Source organism: Chaetura pelagica, unplaced genomic scaffold (genome assembly GCF_000747805.2).
Source record: "Chaetura pelagica isolate M959 unplaced genomic scaffold, ChaPel_1.0 scaffold50, whole genome shotgun sequence".
NCBI classification, from domain to species: domain Eukaryota; kingdom Metazoa; phylum Chordata; class Aves; order Apodiformes; family Apodidae; genus Chaetura; species Chaetura pelagica.
The window spans coordinates 2,686,966-2,705,772 of NW_009952366.1; the positions used below are offsets into that span (position 1 = coordinate 2,686,966).

At 35.6% G+C, this 18,807-nt stretch overlaps 1 protein-coding gene across 1 annotated transcript in view; it reads left to right on the forward strand.

Moving 5' to 3' along the window:
• The window catches only part of ALX1 (ALX homeobox 1), a 19,475-nt gene extending 996 nt beyond the window's left edge, over positions 1-18,479 (forward strand). Inside the window, exons 2-4 of the mRNA XM_010007996.1 lie at positions 1,618-1,922; positions 5,583-5,711; positions 18,159-18,479. Coding sequence (XP_010006298.1) covers positions 1,618-1,922; positions 5,583-5,711; positions 18,159-18,479 — 755 coding nt within the window. The remainder of the gene's footprint in view (positions 1-1,617; positions 1,923-5,582; positions 5,712-18,158) is intronic.
• Positions 18,480-18,807: the final 328 nt, after the last annotated feature.

Sequence of the window (18,807 nt, forward strand, 5' to 3'; positions counted from 1 at the left end):
CCGGCTCCGCAGCCGCACAGGGCGGGAACGGAAGGTCACTTGGTCATGTTCGGTTCTTCCAAATAACGCTCTGAGAGGACAGTGGGGCTTTTTTCCCCCGTGTTTCTGAAGAACGCGTAACAGTGATTCTCCACACTGTCCGAACACGACTCACGTATTTCAAGCAAGAGTGTTCAATTTTATTATTTTATTTTTTTTTCTCCTATCTGATCGGCAAAGAGAACGTGCAATGTTTAATTTCTGAAACGTTTCAATTTCCCCCCATTATTCCAATATGAAGTAAATCACGTATAGAAAAAAACCTACCTAATAAAATTTTCCAAGACGAATCGGAAAACGTGGTTAAGATCAACTGCAAGAATGAGGCTAAGGATATACGATGTTTTTAAGCTTCATACAGCCATTGAAGTGTTTTTGAGGACACCCTTTCAGTATGAAAGAGTTTGTAAGAAATGATGACAGATTACTGCAAGTGCAACCTGAAAGAAATTAGAGAAAAATGATTTATACATTGAAGCTTTTCTTAATTAGCTATTTAACTTGTGCCTTGGGGGCTTCGGGGCATTTCCTATCTATGTATGTATTGATGGTAAGTATCTAAAACTTTGTTTGGTTAAAACAAGCTCAGACTATAATAGAATAAATTACTGAGAAAGTGCGAAAATCCCAAAGCAAGGTTCTTATCGTATATTACATGCCATCTTTGTAGATTTTCATTTCAATAGATTTAAAAAAAAAATAAAAAAATCGCCTGTTTCTGTGGAGAAGAAAAAGCCTTTTTGAATCCTGTAGTACATTGCATGACATTTTCAGTGATGTGAGATGTATAAAAATAGATTAAAAAAAAAATAAATTTAATTTCGTATTAAGGACCTACAGAGGAATATTTCTTATCTTTACCACTCACTTTTTACCTAAAGACAAATAATTCCTTCAATCCTTATACAAAATGTATTTAATTATCTATTTTAATAAGTTAACATTTTGCAGTAACTCTGTGTTTTGTAACCATAACAAACTTAATCTGAAATAATTCTACTTTACAAAACCAAGAGAATCTATTGTAATCTGTGGAATCTATTGAGTCTATAAAGTGAAGCTAATTTTTTGTTTCATTTGCTGCTTGATTTGTTAGCTTACAGCTATTTAGTTTACTTCACAGTTATTTTGTATTTTCATAGAAACAGAGTTTTTACATCTGCTTCCAAGTTTTAAGGCGTGTTTGTTAACAGCTTTATGCCACATCTCTTATATGAAAATCTGTTTTGAGCTAAGGTTCCTTATCTGTGCAACTCTAGTTGAACCTGATTTCATGGATTATTAACTGCTTTATCGACACCGTAAAAAATATTCAAGTGCTAAGTACTTTTATGCAGTCTCCTTACACTGAAAGAATCAATATGGTACTTTCAGATACAATTATCAATTAAAATTCAGTGTGATTTAGTGCTTTCACTCTGTCTGTGGCTAATACTACAGATTCCGGTTCCACGATCTTGTAGAGAAAAATGCAGCTACATAGAATTTGGTTCATTGTGAAACTGTTTTATATGAACTCTTGAATCTAAAGACGCTCCCCTTTAACCAGTTATTTTTCCTCCCTCACCTCGTATACAGTGAACTATGGGATTACTAAAGTGGAAGGACAGCCTCTTCACACAGAGCTGAACAGGCCCATGGACAATTGCAACAATCTCAGGATGTCCCCCGTGAAAGGGATGCAGGAGAAGGGGGAACTGGATGAACTTGGTGACAAATGTGACAGCAATGTCTCCAGCAGTAAGAAGAGGAGACACAGAACAACTTTCACCAGTTTGCAGCTGGAGGAACTGGAGAAAGTATTCCAGAAAACTCACTACCCTGATGTCTATGTAAGAGAACAGCTAGCTCTGAGAACAGAGCTCACTGAGGCCAGAGTCCAGGTAGGAACCAAACTTCAGCATTTTCATGACAAGTTGTGCATTGTAGGAACTGGAAAATTACACTCTTGGGGATTGTACAAAAGCCCATAAAGCTAAAGCAAATAGCTTGTTTTGCTTTATTTCTTTCTGGATATGTTGCTCTAGTAGAAACTTGTTCAAAGGCAGAGAAAACAATATAAATAGTAAAGCAATTTTGATCTCTGATAGTATGGTTTTACTGCCAGAATTCCAGGCAGTAAATAGAAGTGTTACGTGTAAAGATGCCATTAAAGAGATATGTTGCAAGTAGTTCAGACTAATGATGATGCAGAGGTTGGCCACAGAGGATTCTGTATGTGCTACGCATGAAAAGGGCAACCTAAAACATGATCGGATTCCTTATTTAGATCCAAAGAGTATGCACTGAAGCAGCACATACATAGATGTGTGTGTATATATATATACACCCACACGTGTGTGTTTGTGCCTGTGTAGTACAAGGACATAATCCTTTCATATCTGTTGCACGGAATGAGTTTAAAAATAACAAAATTATACATTTGCTGGTTTTTAGAATTGCATAACAATGCGGAATGTTATTCTAATTTTTTGAATGAAACATAGTGTTGACCACTTAGTGCAGTATTTTAGAATCTTTGCGTACAAAGTTGATTCATTCAGTATGTGCTCGTACAGCAATCAGCAATATTTATGGCTTTGGATGTGCAATGGCGAGAAAAAAAGTTAAATATCCAGGATATACAGCTCTACCCTCTTTTAGGGATCATCTTCCCTTAGAAAACGGTATGAACTACATTTTGTGAGTTTATTCTATTTTTAGAGATCTTCCCCATTGTGGTAGTAGTAATCCTTTGAATTTGGGATATAGCAATCCTGTCGATTCTTACAGACTGGGATTAATCTTTTAAAATTAATGACTTGAATATGATAACAACTTCACAACTTGTAATTAAACACATACTCACACATGCGTACAAAGAAATAGACGTCAGTGCACATGCATACAACTGAAACGAAACCAGGATCACTTTCAGAAACAAACTCAGATAATTAGTTTTGTAAAGAAGTGATCTTTTCATGTCTAATCAACCAGGCAGTACATTCACCATTGTCATAAAAAACTAGAGTCCAAAACCGTGTGTCAGTGATATCGATATGATACTGGTGATGCCGATGGAATTTAATTTAGTGGCTTTTAACTCTTCAGGCTGTGTGCAATCCCTTTCCCCCTGAATTTAGTATGGTTTTCCAAGTATGACTTCCACTCATTAGGATTTAATATTGACTTTTTAAAAAAGCTTACATAAGGTTAAAATACTGTTCTTATGATTACAGAATTCCAAAATTACTAGAACTACACCAAGAATAAATTAATAGAACAGGGACCAGAGATTTCAGCTAAAATGTATCAACTGACTTTTTATAATGTGGGTTTTTTTTTCCTAAGTTTTAGAAACTTTAGAAGCTGGGAAAAGAGTTAGAAACCAGAGAGTAAATATAAAAACATAAATGTCTGCACCAGACTTTCACATTTCTATTTTACTTAGACATTATCTTATGTCTTAAAATATAATTGATCTTTGAATTTTTCATATACTAAATATGAAAGGAAATGGTGATCATTTTTATCCAGAACAGCAACAGTATTCCATCACAAGATTAAGCAATTTAAAAGGCCTTACATCATTAGAGGCAAGCATCTGGCAATTCAAGGATAACAAGCAGCAGATTTTTACATTGCTTTGTGGAGGCAAATGGTTACTTTATCTCTGCCAAGATTCAGTTTCTAGTAAAGTGATGTAAACAGAAACATTTTGGGAGTTTGTCAAAGGAAAAAAATGTGTGTTTTTTTTCTCTTTTAGTTACTATAAATTCAAGCAAATTGTTTGATTTAGTTTAGCAGAGTGATCAGCTGGATACCTTACCCACATTTCACTTCACCGCCATTTCATCAACATCCAATTTAATATTTGTCCTGCATACATGCAGAGAGAGACAACCTGAACCTAATTTATCTAAGTTGTTCTCTTTCCTGCTGCATGTCAGTGAAGTTATTGGCACCCATTTTAAGGAGATTGTGAAGGTATTTTTCAATGAAATAACCTCATGACTAAATTCCCTCAGAGTGTTCTTGATGCCTCCTGTGGAGACACGAGGATTTTTTTTTTTTCCTTTTCTTTTTTTTTCTGGGCCTCAGGCATCACAAATAATAAAAATTTACCAACAAGGTCTCTAACAATGTATAGTCAACAGTTACATGCAGGTCCTTGCTTTGATTGCTGAGTACATTTTGAGATATTGCACATACTAATTATGCGACAACTTCTTGGGAATGAAAACGAGCAACATTATTCCCTGATTGTTTAAGCAGAATCAAAGGACAGTTGAGTTATCCAAAGATCAAGGCAGAAACTTAATTATAAACCCAAAAGGTTTATTGTAAATATTCCACCATCTGGGATCAGAAAGTATCTCTCAATATGGGATTCACAGGCAGTCTCTCTCTCTCTCTCTCTCTCTCTCGATACATATATATGCACATATATATATATGTAAATTCTGTTCATGTATGTATTGATCCAAATGGATTCACGACCCATTTACCAGGAAGACTAACCAATGGCATTGTTTCCGTAAAAAAATAGTTCTATTAGTAGTGCAACTTCTTCAAAAAGAGTCAGAATGAGCTTTCCTCTTTTTTTGCTGAGCAATACTTAGTAGTATAATATTACTTTTATAAAGGAAGTTATTTTTCTTAGTAATTCCTTTAATTAATCAGGATAAGTTTTAGCCAGTAAAAACTAGATTGTATGAAAGAAAAAAAGTTTTTAGATGACCATAGGACAATGACAGATATTAGTCATGGAAAGAAATGTGCACATATAGATTTTGATATAACACCCAACACTCAAAATGTTACAGAACAGTCCAAAGGTTATTTAAGCAAAACCAAAATACCTTTTAGTTGCCAGGAAGGCATCGTTTCAGATCCAAGTTATTGCATTGCCTAAACTTAAAGTGCCATTCATTAGTTTTTCATTGTCAGAAACAGATATTACATAACACAAATGTGAAAAATATGTCACAATAATTTAAAAAGTGTCTGCTCTCATTATTTTTTATTATCTTCCTGCCCAGTTAGCCTTCCCCATAGAAACCAGCACAGACGACTGTCCTGGTGCCAGTTTTTCCTACCTTTTTATCACTGCATTTGATAATAATATGTGTACCTCTAGGAGGCAGATCACAGGTAGTTATAGCAAGTCAGTGGACATGTGAAATTAAGAGAAAGTTTCTTTAACAATTTGACTTGCTGCTACTTGGTGATTTTTCTCTACAGTACTGAACTCTGTCAAAATTATCTCTGCCTGACAGAATGATCTTTCCTCTGATTTTTTTTTTCTTTATTTTATTTGATTTTTGTATGTTTGCTTGTTTTTTGAGACACTAGAAAAGAAATAATACATACTTTAAAAATAACCAGAAATAACGTAAGCAGTTCTGACATTGAGAAAATTTAAACTGCCGGAAATTAATCCCCTTTCTTAGATGAACAGAAATTTTCAAAACTGCTGTCCAAAATCTCTTGGCTTTTTAATGAAAATTCTTGCACAGCATATAATTGAGTTTACTTTATGATTATTTCCTCATATCCTATAGGTTTGGTTCCAGAATCGAAGAGCAAAATGGAGGAAAAGAGAACGTTATGGTCAGATCCAGCAAGCTAAAAGCCATTTTGCTGCCACCTATGATATATCTGTTCTTCCAAGGACTGACAGCTACCCGCAGGTATTGTAAAGATCAAGCAATAATTTGGTTCTACTTTCACATTCTCTTCCATCCTTAGGCATACATGTACACAGAAGATGCACGATGTCTTCTCTGCGTTTAGCTTTCTGCATTCTTTAGAGACGTTGACAGGACCTACCACTGTGAACAACAGTTCCAACATCCCATACAAATAATTAACTCTTAATATATAATTGTTTTTAAAACAATAACCTTAGTTTTGCATAAGTTATGCACCAAGAATAGCTTGACAATATGTTTGTGCAGCTAAGTCTTTTCTGCAGATAAAATAATGTGGGATTTGGATCACTGTTAGTTTCATACACAAATTCTGGATGAAATCTAAGTCCATTGAGATTGGCAGGAATTATGTAAATTTTACTGAAATAAGGTCAGGATTTCCTTTCTGGGATATTTATCTATAATTAAGGTCACAAATACAACTGTCTTACCAATTCTGGTCTTGCATGCTTTGATAAGATGAAAAATATAGTACGGGATCTCTAGACAACTTCCTTTTGATATATTAAACATTCAGCATTTCTTGATGGACCTCAACAGAGCATTGAATACAAGGTTTCCACTAGCATGATACTATATTATGGCCACTTACAATCAGAAGTAAATGCATATGCCTGGGAGACAGAGGCAGAGAGACAAGAGAGCTCTCTCAGACAGTAGTAGTTTGATCTAATTTTATTTTTCTGTGTTCCTTTAGTATACAGTAAGGTATACTGTGTAATAAGATCATAATCTTCTGTCTCTGTTCTCCAGTCCTATGGTTTACTGCCTTGCCTCACTCTCTCCTATTGTTTTCTGCTTGCTTGTTTCAGTACATTGAGCATTTTTATTTTGAAGCCATTGTTTTCCATGTCTCTGGCTTCTCATTTCTTTTACCACACAATTAAAAAAAAACAACCCAAAACCAATCAAACAAACCAATAACAACAAAAACCCATCACCAACAAAAAAAAAAAAAAACAGAAACAAAAAACAACAAAAAAAGCACCATACAAAGCAAAAAATCTTGCTTGAGTCTCTGTGGCAGAGTCCTTCCACTGCTGGTACCTTGGTGGTCTTCTAGTTCATAAGATGGCAGGTTCTTTGCCAGTCTTAGCAATATACTAAAATACTCTGTGGGCTTGCTATGGTCATGCTCTGTATGCATTGGCTGAATGTAAGCAGCTTTGAACCAGAGGCCTTAGACTCAGGTGTCATCTACCAATTTTATAGTGCTTTACGTGGAAGGGATTGCACGTTACTAGGTTTGGTGCTTGGGCCAGAGCTGGTTTGTGTTCCAGCAGCTCAGGATGTGGGCACAGCCGTTTCAGATCTGATGGAACTTATGTCTGCTTGTTTTTATTTTATAATAAAGTTTAATATGTTATAATGTTTTATAATAAATTATTATAGATATTAAATATAAAATAGATATTATATTATTATAGGAGGATAGGTGACACAAGTAAATGCAGTATGAATCAACATATCACTTATATATAATATAATATATTTTATAATAAATAAAAGCCCATAGTGCAAAAACCCAAATTACATCAGAAACCAGGACATGATGTACTTTCTGTTTGAGTAGGAGGCTACAATATTTTTTTGAGACCTACCTCGATGGAGGTGTGCAAAAAAAGCCTAAGCACTCCCAGGCAGATTCACGAAGACATAGATACAAAGTCAATCACAGATCTCACTCATGGTATTCAAATATCTTTTGAAGGCCTTTCTGACTTATCTGTAGCATCACAACAGTTGATAAAAGGAATAGGACTAAAACTTCAGGATTTTTATCTCTGACTCAGCTCTCTAGGCTAAATTTGGTGTCTCCAAGCTGATCTTGTATTTTTGGTAGGACCTCATCTACAAATTTTCCCAGCTGACACAAGTTTCATTTGCTTAAGATAAAGGAATAATGCAAGTAATTGATAAACCCTAAAAATGGTTGTCCTAAAATTAATGCTTTTAAAAAATAAATACTTTTGAGCTATATGAGGATATAGTTAATTAAAACCTAACCTCCATGAAATAACTATTCTGAAATTTCAGATTGTTAAAAAGATGAAAGAATTCACTACATTTCTATTGTCAAATAGGTTTATGACACAACTAAGCGTCAACTTGGCAAAACTTTCTGTCATTAATTCATAAGTTCATAAAAGCAGGAGACTGAAATGAAAATGTTGGTGCCATCATCTTAAATAAAGCATCTCTAAAATGTGTAGAAACATCAAGAGTATACTTATTCATAAACATAGATATTTAGTACACATTTATGACCACAGACTAATACACTGTGGGTAAACAGACAGGTAAAAACATGTTGTTGACTCTGGTAACCTTCACAATAAAGTCGTGTTGTAATGTACATGAATAGGAGCAAGGAGCTAAATGGAGGTGTGCGCCCACTTTACACTGGCTATTTCATTTGAATGCTTGCATGTATAGTTTGACTACAGCATAAAAAATAGGGTATCTTACTTCTTAGTGAAGAAGGTGCCTGCTTTGCTGTACACTGGAATATTACCAGGCAATTATCACAGAGTAGTCAATGCAAGTTTATATTCTTTTTGACCTGGAGGTAATTCTTCATAATTTCGTATTGTTAAATCCTCACCTTCAGTAAAACCATGTGTGTATCATATACAGAACATTTCCTCTGAGATTGCTCAAGACAAGGAAAATCTGCATTAAAAATGAGATTACCCCTAACACAATCATATTTTAATCTTCTGTTATAGATATCTGTTTATAAGTGCCTCACTTAGGGAAAGTAACTACCCTGTACATTACTTGCTATAAACTCATTAATCAAGTTTACAGTTCAAGCAGAAAGAGATATTTAATACTGTGATATACATGTTTGGTATTAGCATTATAGATTGATTTCCCAGAACAACTCCATTATTTCAGTACACTTACTCTAAGAAGGGAAACAGCACTCTTTTTAAAATTTTTTTTTATTTCCCCTCTCCTCCTTTTTTTTTTTTTTAATATCTTTTTTACTGTATAGGACCTCTCTTATGGTGACACAGACATCCCTAAATATTAGACAGACTTTGCCATACTTTTGAGTAACTAGTTTTTCTTGCAGGCTGTGGAATAAAGATCACTAGAGTTTGTTTATGAAGCCTTTATTAGCATGGTGGAAAGCAGACACTCTGTTGGTGGTAAAAAATATAGGATGATGTTGAAAAAGGAAAAAATCAAGCTGAGATATTTACTGCTGTGCAGCAGAAGGAACAGGAAGAAATGCGAATTTCTGGTGTGAGTTATATGAGTTAGCAATTTGAAGATTTCTGTTTTGAGCCCCACCATGGATATGTTCCCAAAACAGACATCCCACTTGCATTCCAGAAGAAACGTCAGTCTCTTTTGCAGTCAACAGAGGGTGTGGAGACCTGTGCTTAGTCTCTTCATTACTTATCTTCATCAAGCGCAAATTAAGAACATGATGCTGCTATGCATTGTGTGACAGTATAAACCTGAAAGGTTTTGCTGTGAGTAAACGATCTTTTCAACTTATTTTAGGTAGAAGGATGGCTCTCATCACAGGATGGTTGAGGTTGGAAGGAACCTCTGGAGGTGGTTGGGACAACACTCATTTCTATAATGCAGTCTAATCTTGCTATTAAATGACACATCTTTATCTTCAACATAGTAGTGAGCAATTGAGGTGGTTTGTTTCTTTTTTCTAGACCATAATTGTTTGTTTTGCTAATTCATTTTAATTATATTTACAGTATGTTGTCTTTAAGTGTCACTTATTGTGCAAAAAAGTTGCTCAGTTGGCTGTCAAGAAGTATTTCCTAAATGGTCCAAATTCTGCACAAATAGATCTGTTCATTATACTGTCAACACCTGGATTCCAGAGGAGAAAAGTTAGTATGATAGACCAGGATAATAATTTGCTAGTCACATGTGTTTTTTCTAGCCTTTAACATTTTAAATACCACAGAATTGCTAAGTTTTCACTCAGATGAAATACCTAACTTTAAAAAATATTATGCTGAAAATCAGATACTTTTCTCTAGGAAAATATTATATACAGTACTTCTCATTCATATGCCATCTCATATAAACTATAGTATTACCTAAAAAGGTTGGGCCAGATGATTCTTTAGGTCCTTTCCAACCTGGCCTTCTATGACTCTGTGATATTAGTAAAAGGTTTCAGTTTTGTTCTTTTCAGTATTTAAGCATCAAGTTTCTCTTGCAGATACAATACATTGTGGTCTAAGTCATCTTAAGTACACTCAGAAAAAAATTCACTGGTTAAAACTCTTAGCCCAGATACTTAGAACCTTATTTGTCAGCAGTATTCTGCTGATAGTGTGAAAACTAAGCAGCAGCATCCTAACATGAGTGAGGAAAGGAGTGCAGATTCACTTCATGGAGGTGTTTATTCCAACTCACCTAACTAAATGTTAGTGAACAAGCAGTATTTGGTTCTGTCACTGAACTACAGTTCTATTCAAGATGTCTAGGGATATCTCAGGCACTGTTACATTACTGACGAACAGGACTTAGAAGAAGGATACACTTTTGAAGGGATGCAACTGATGGTTATATAGATATTAGACATTTGTTTCTAGGAAACTTAATCTAAGAAACTTCTATGGCAGATGGGTTCCCTTTTAAGTTGATGAAAATCTGGTCAATAAAGTTTACTCTTTCTAAAGAATAAGGTGTGAAATAGGTAAGATGATCTCTAAAGGTGTACTTTTCTCTCTGATGCATGATTCAGCTGCAGACATCTATATTTTTCTTAGATGGATCTACATATTTTGTACTGGGAAAGGAACAATAAAAAGGTTTCTTAGCCTTGATCTTCTCTTTTCTTATTGATCTTCACTTGACTGTTTTTGTTCTCCTATGTCTAGTGAAAGGGATATTGTTACAAAGGGTACTTGACCTTGTCAGATTTAAAGTTTCAATATAAGTACCAAGAAGTACCAAAGTACCAAAAAAACTGAGGGATTACTTTTTAACCTGAGAGATATTTTTAATCCTCTCCTTACACACCTAGTAATAAAATTTGATCAAAAGCCTACACCATTATCACATAGACCTCTAGCTTTCCCTGAGTGAGTTAAATTTATGAAGATGTCATCCTTATAAATATTAATGCATCAGAATGTAAATAAACATTAATTGGTGCAATTGAAAAGAAGATGTAAGGCTCAGCATTTTCCCTCCACCTAGTAATTTTCCATAGTTTGTATCTTTTCTTCTAATTAATTAGTCTAATTAATTTCTTGTCAGTGTTTTTCTAAGCTCTTTTGAAAGACTTTATCCTGTCACAGTACCATACTTTCTCTCCTGTTATGATGTATGATTGTAGTGTAAGTTTCTCCTATTTACTTGAAAATGCAGGCAAGAGTTGGATGGGACTTAATTTAATTTTTTTGGGGGGTGGAAAACTCAGGCTAGTGCAGGTGGTAAATCCAAGGAGACAAAGGTATTTCAAAGGTATGGGAACTGGAGTGATGCAGAAGGTCCAGAAAGAAGGGGGAATGTTGAAATCTCAAAAATTGAAGGACGAGGCTGAAGTCATCTATCAGACTGATAAATCAAATTAAATATGTCGAACAGCGTGGCATCACATGATTTGTTTTAGCAAAGAGTGTAGAAGTGGTATCAGTATACATGTGTTATGTACTAAATCCTTGGATCATCATTACAGTTCTGCTTAAGCCTTAGTACATATGGGTAATTCTCATTAGCAATAATCAAAGTTACTTGCTCCAATTAAATCTTTCATATGGCATATATTAGACACCATATGTTAGATGATTTAAAAATTCTTTTAACTGTAGTAGTCATATAAATGACAGTTAATAAGAATAGTTCATTAAGGCTAGGGGTGCACTGATTAAGTAGGAGTAGATGTGGTAGACATATCTGAGCTAGCTTCAAAGAAGTTTTATCATACATTCATGCTGTCTAGCTGTGACAGCGTGCAATGGAGGCTGGGTCACCACCTGGATGGTATGTTGCTTGCTGCATATGTGCTGACTGTTGCACTGCTGTGGCTAATCTTCTAGCAAGAGGAACACTTCTAATCTTTTTGGGTGGTGTCTGTTTCACACAAAGTAGTTTGTGCACTGTGCTTTTATTCTTTCTTGGTTCCAAACCATCACCGTATGTGGTCCTCCTCACAGTCTCAACATTCTGTTTGTTGCTTCTTTTTTTTTTTTTTTTTTCTTTCATGAAATGTATTTCTTTAAGTCTGTGAGTGGCTTTAGCTGAGGAGCAATTATAAGGTAAAGAATATATATATTTTTTTCTGATATAGGAATGTCTTTTTAATAGTAGTATTTAAAAATTATCTTTAACTGTATGATAGACTTGAAATATAATTAATTCTTTCTGTAACTAGCACTGAGACTGCAGTAAGCACAAGTTACAGTTAATCTAGAAAACATCCCAAACAAGAATGAAAGCTTGATGACTTTTCAAATCCTGCCCTATTTTACACCTTAGCAAACTTATTAAGCATAGAATAACAGATTTTTATTTTTTTCACTGTATGTATGGCCTAAATGTGGACTGAATGGGTCTATCACACATTTTAGAGCTGTAGCATAAGCTTCTCAAAACCAAGGGCCAACATGCATTTTATGGACATATCTGAAGATACAAATACAGTACAGATGATCTTCACATGTTCGTTGGGTGCAATGGCTCCTGTAAAATGATCACAAATTAAACCAAACAGTCTAGATATAAATGAAAAAGTACATTGAGAGTGGTAAAGCCTTGGAACAAGTTGCTCATGGAAGTTTTTGAATCTCTGTACCTGGAGCTACTCAAAACTAGACTGGATAGGACTTGAGTAACCTGATTTAAAATCAAAGTTAGCTAGGAGCAAGGGTTTGGAACAATAATCCTAGAGGTCTTTTTCAGTTTAAATTATTCTGAGGACCTATGATTCTGAAAGTAAAGGCAAACATCTTCCCATACTTTGGATGCTCTTAAAAGGCCTGAATTGCCTTTTATATAGTTCATGGATCACACAAGGTTTTAAGAGGAAAAATATTTTATTTAAATTCATTAAAAATACTGCAGCAAGTGACAGACCAAATTATTTGTGCTGGTGGAGTAGGAACAGTCCTTGGATAATGAGTTGTAAACTAGCAGTTTTGGTCAGTTTAACAGCTATTGCGTTAAATCTGCCTTAAGTAGCTCCTTGTGTAAGAGCAAGCTTCATGTTTTCTGGCAGTACAAAGATTGTTGCTTCACACAAAGAGGACAGTGACAAAAATTTAGCAAATCCGTCACTTTAACATTCATGTCTTGTATAATTAGTTAGTGCCCATTTTCTTCCTTGCAATGCCCAGCAACATCCTGAAAACAGGGTCAACATGTAGTTTCTAATTACTTACTAGAGTAATTATAAGAACATACAATGTATATTATGTAATTTAATAACAACAGCAATGAGAAATTATTACTTTGTATCTAGAAATCTTAAAAAAGAGTAACATTTTGTTTCCCATGTGAAGCACTAAAACACGTGTTCACTCAAACAGAAGCTGTGAGTGCTTATATGTGTGTCTGTTGGAAACAGACTCCACTCTGAATAGGGCAGTGAGTCAGACAGCACAAGACAAGACATCCTATTTGGTGACAGGAAAACCAAATCTGGGCATGTGATATCAAAATTCCCAGAAAATTTGGAGATTTTAGTTTATGTGATTTCTCCAGGTGCTTCCAGAAGCCTGAAGCTCCAGAAGCTCGAAATATTAACAGAAAAAAGCAATGACATGAAGTGGGATGACCCATTACCTCAGCCAATTTTCCTCTGCAGTGTCAAGCAGAAGGTCATATGCTGAGGAAATGATATCATAACCATGTTAATAACCATAACTCTCCATTTATGTTCATGTCACAGCTATGAAATTCTACTTTTTAATATTTTTTTTTTCTTTTATGTTCCTTTTTTTTTTTTTTTTCCTATCAGGAAGGGTCAGTGCATGTGTGTGTGTATAAAACATACAGTAGGTAAATATGTTGAAGGGCTCTGGTAATTTCATGGTGACCACAAAAGCAAAGCTCAAGTTGTTTGTGATGTTAACAGAAACCAGAGATGTGCTGTATGTGTAGCCTCATTCACAGTCTCTGAATTGCCTTTTATATAGTTCATGGATCACACAAGAGTTTAAGAGGAAAAATATTTTCTTTAAATTCATGTACATAATGTCCCTTTTCCTTCCAACATACCAGAAGAAGGTCTGATAATTTTAACTTATTATAAAACATTACTGTATTTGTTTTAAATGCAGGAATACCTTCTTCACCTGAGTTTCACTATAAAATATTTATTTTGTAAATCCTCGCTAAGAAATGAGAATCTACTACAAAAAGCAAAGTCACTCAACCAACTAAAATGAACAGAAAATTGAGAAGACTGAAATATTCTTTTTAAAAGCATAGCTGTCTCATGAGAGAAGATGTAAAACTTCTCTGGCATCTTGTGGCATTTCAGAAGTTAACTTTACCAACTTGGATTCCTTCCTCTAAGGAAGAAACCTAGGGCACGCACCCCTTTGAAAGTTTTGGGAATGAATATGTTGTTCACACATTTTTTTAACAAGAAATTGGCATATTTTAGAACTGGCAGCTGAATTCTGTTCTCATTTACACCTGTGCAATCTCACTGAAGCTAAATTGAAGGAGATTTGTCTAGGATAAAAATATCAGGAAAATCGGTGGTAGTAAACTTAATTTACTGCAAACTGAACTACGAGAAATATGGAAGGAAAGAGAGATTTTGTGATACCTCCAGACCACATAGGTTATTGGGCACTTTCAAACTGAGTCTCTGAGCCTTTTGAAGTCTTCCCATAATGACCATATTAAAGGTAAACTCGTGCACATTCCTATTTAAACAATTTCTGGGGGGAGGAAAATTCCTCCCCTAACTATACTTGTGCAGCTGAGGTAACTGCAGCATTCAACATAGCATTTCTTAGAAAGACATCTTAGTAAGTCGGATAAACAAGACTTTGTTTCAGATGAGTTAGCTTTGGGCATGATGAACTCTTTCAGGTTTAGCTCCTGTGTTAGATGCTTCAGAGATTCTCTCTCTGACCAAATTCATCTTGTTGTGAAGGTTGTGAGACTGACCATTTGGCCTGTAAATACCACCAAAAAGAATGGGGTTCTGTGAACATGCATTTGAAATAAATGTGGTTTTTTTGATGTTGTTTTGTTGTTGTTGTTTGTTTGGGGTTTTTTTTGGTTGGTTTTGAGTGTGGGTTTTTTTGTATTGTTTTGTTTTCCTTGGATTCCTTTTTTACCTGTATGAGCTTCCTGTTTTGATTCAGTAAATAGTTGTACCAGCAAAACAACCTAAAGTGGAACAGTAAGGAAGTAGGAATGGATTACTTGTTTTGTAGGAAAAAAAGGAAAGAAACTCCCAACAGCTGCTCAATCTGTCGCTTCAGCTGCAGGAAACATATACACAACCATTGATACAATAAAGTACAATGAAAATACTATAGTTTTCCTGAAAAAAACCCCACAGAAACAAACCAAAACAAAACCTAAGATTTTTAAAATGGATGACTGGGCTTCTGATTTTCCCAGTTCATGACTGAGACAGAATGTGTGCAGCTTGGGCTTTCAAGCAAAGTGGAGATATTCTCCTGACCTTAAAGGTTTTCAGCTGCTACCTCCTTTAGTACTCTCTTCTGTCCTCTAATCACACGTTCCTTGGCTCCAAACACACTAAGTCTGAGAATGGAGTAAGCCTTAGGATTCTTAGTGGGTGGCTTCCCAGTTCCCATGCAGTTACCTATCACACTTTCTAGCTCTTTCAGAGTCCTTGGTTTCCTTCTTGCCATAATCTGTAAATCCATATTGGGATCTGAGAAACCTCCCAGGAAAAAGGGCACTCAGAAACCCCTGAATCCTGAGCCATAAGAGATGTCCTCCTCTTTTTCGGAATCTTCTTTGTGGTTGAACACAACAAACCTTTACAAGCAAGGTAATGGTTCATATAAGTCCAGGTATGGTATGTCCTTGATCTTCAGATAAACCACTTGTTTTCTGAAGACGGAAAGAAGGTTTGTCTGATTATAAGTCAAAATCAGTGCAGGTAGATTACTTAAGGACTAAAAAGGCAGCTGAGCATCAGGTCAAGTTGTACAGGGCCTGCAATGGACTGATGTTTGAGTCTTGTAAAAACTACTGAAGGGAGAAGGGAAGGATGGGAACTGGAAAGCTCTGAACTTTCGCTAGAGTCTCTTTCCTCCTGTAGATCTCAGGAAACCCACAAGAAAAATCCTTAATGCCTTTTCCCAGGCACCTTATTCACCATTACCTTTCAGCAGACTCCTTAAGATGCAGGAGCAGATGCCTGAGGTGTGCCCAAGTAGCCGTACACGTGTGTGTGTGTAAGGGCAAGTTGCACTCATGAGAGCGGGTGTGAAGTGTGTGTGAGGCTGTATGTATGCATGTCTGTGTGAACAAGGAGCTGGACAGACCAAGAATGTGGAGAGACGAGCTGCTACCATGACTTTTCCTCAGCCTTCTGCAGGAAACCAAAATGGAGCATTTACTGGTTCTTTTCTTGCTGCTGGAATTGCCAGGGAGCCCAAATTAGTTTGTCAGCTTCTGATGACCTCTGCTAATACAGCTGTTCAAAACATTAACATTTAAAATAAGATTCTAATTATCTCATCGTAGCTATCTGCTCTCGATCTCAGAGAGATGAGTTCAGTGAACCATAATTTATCTCTTTAGCTTGTTGGTGGTTTGTTGGATATGTGTTGTTGCAAAGAAATAGGACAATGGGAAAAAAACAACTCATCATTAGAAACATGTTTTCATTCTCTCTGTGTGTATGTGTGTGTCATAATTCATTACTTCCACTGACCTCAAATTTGGCAGAAAAAATCACTCAGCTAGAGAGATAACCTTCATGTCTTAAAGCCAAAATTCCTTTGTCTGTGGATTTGGAACATGTAGACAAAACGAAGTTTGAAGTGGGAATTCACTTCACTGTACTAATGAAAGAGTAATTGCAATTATTCCAAGTTACAGCAGAGAACTAAGGCAAGTAGGCTCAATCCCAGTTTGTCAGAGCAATGATACACTAAACAGACAACAGATTTTTAGGGTGAGGACATATTTAGCAAAGTAAAACAGAAAGAAAAGGATACATCTCCTGGCTGAGAAGTTCTGTACTGTGAGTGAAGGCTACAAATGTCTTGTGCAATAATATTTTTACCTTAAAAAAAAAAAAAAAAAAAAAGAAGTAATCATTCAGGGAAGATATATAAGTAAAAGTGGAGAACAAATCTAAGGATGCATAGAAGAATGGGGAGTCGAAGTGGGAAATGACCAAACAAGTCGGAGTATGTCTGAAAGTATATCCATATAGGACTGATAGAGAGACATAGACTAGAGAGCTTAAAAAGACAGAAGCACAACTGCTGAATGTGAAGGTTGACCAAAGTGAAGTGAATAGAGGAGGAATGAAAGAATGCACAGTCTGAGATAATAACAGGAGCTGACTTTTGCGAGACCTGGAAAATCTTAAAGTTTGTTTATCTAGTAACAAATCTGTGAAAATACCTATCCCTAAATAGCATCTATACATAGATGACAGAAGAAGGCCTGAGACTCAGGATGGAGCTTTAAGTGACTGCCAAGTATAGAAGGCATTACACATCAAAGCTTGAATACGTGGTTACTCCAGATCTTCAGCAGACATTGCTGGTAACCACAAAGTTTGTCTCCTAGTCTGTCATGCAATGTTTTCCAGGGACACACAGTGTAGTCAGTTAAGGCTGAGAGCTAAAACAGAAATGTCCTCAAGTATAATTTCATATAAAAAATGTAATTAAAGGAATTTTTATCTTAGAAGAATCTTTGAAACAACTTTAGGAAAAGCTTTTGGATATATTATCAACTATGCCTGTATTTTATGGATTAATTTGTTTTAAAGTAGTTATGCAAGGCTTCACAATATTTGATTTTGCAAATACTTCTTGAGAAATCCTGGGGTTTTTTTGTTCACCCTTTTATACTGTTTCACTCTTTTATTGTGAAAACAGCTGTGGTATTGTGCACTCTTTTGACACCTTTTCTTTGAAGTCAGTTGTGTACTTTCAGTAAATTTACTGACTGTCTCGGGTGATGACATCCTGAGGTTCAGTGGTAAACACTCAGGAAAAAGCCACAGAGCAAATGGATGACAAGGCAAGGAATACAGTTCAGCAGCCGTTGTCCTTAAGTGAATGATCCAGCATTTTGATTCACATAATGTCTTCATGGTATTTTCTAATATGATTGTGAGAACTAGTTAAGTACTCATTGCTTGTTTTAAAGGAGAACTAATAATGGGTGTGTTAAGAAAAGCAAATCAAGCATTGCAGAAAACAAAGAACTATCTAAATGTAATCTTATTAATTTTATATGTTCCAGATTCAGAACAATCTGTGGGCAGGGAATGCGGCTAGCGGTTCTGTGGTTACTTCCTGCATGCTACCACGAGACACATCCTCCTGTATGACACCTTACTCCCATTCACCCCGGACAGATTCTGGCTACACAGGCTTTTCAAATCACCAGAATCAGTACAGCCACATGCCCCTGAATAATTTTTTCACTGACTCTTTACTTTCTGGGGCGACCAATGGACACGCTTTTGAAACCAAGCCGGAGTTTGAAAGAAGGTCCTCCAGCATTGCAGTTCTACGGATGAAAGCCAAAGAGCATGCTGCCAATATTTCCTGGGCCATGTAATACAACAGTAGCCTTTCTTAATTCCTCCCCCCCCTCTTTTTTTTTTTTTTTTTTTTTTTTTAATAGCAAACTGAAAACATTTTTATTTCCCATATTTAAAGGACACAACAATATGCTGCTGTGTGTGGAATGCTAGAAATCACAATATACACAATGTCTGCTTAAACAAACGCAATATACTATTTAACAATAAAACAAGAATAAAGCAAATAGATTTACCAAGCATCAAGCTCAACAAGCCCTCTTTGTTTTGGTTTTTATATAGAAATATGTTGTGTTGTACCATTTGGTGAAATATGATTATAGAACCTGCAAAAAAGAATAAAAC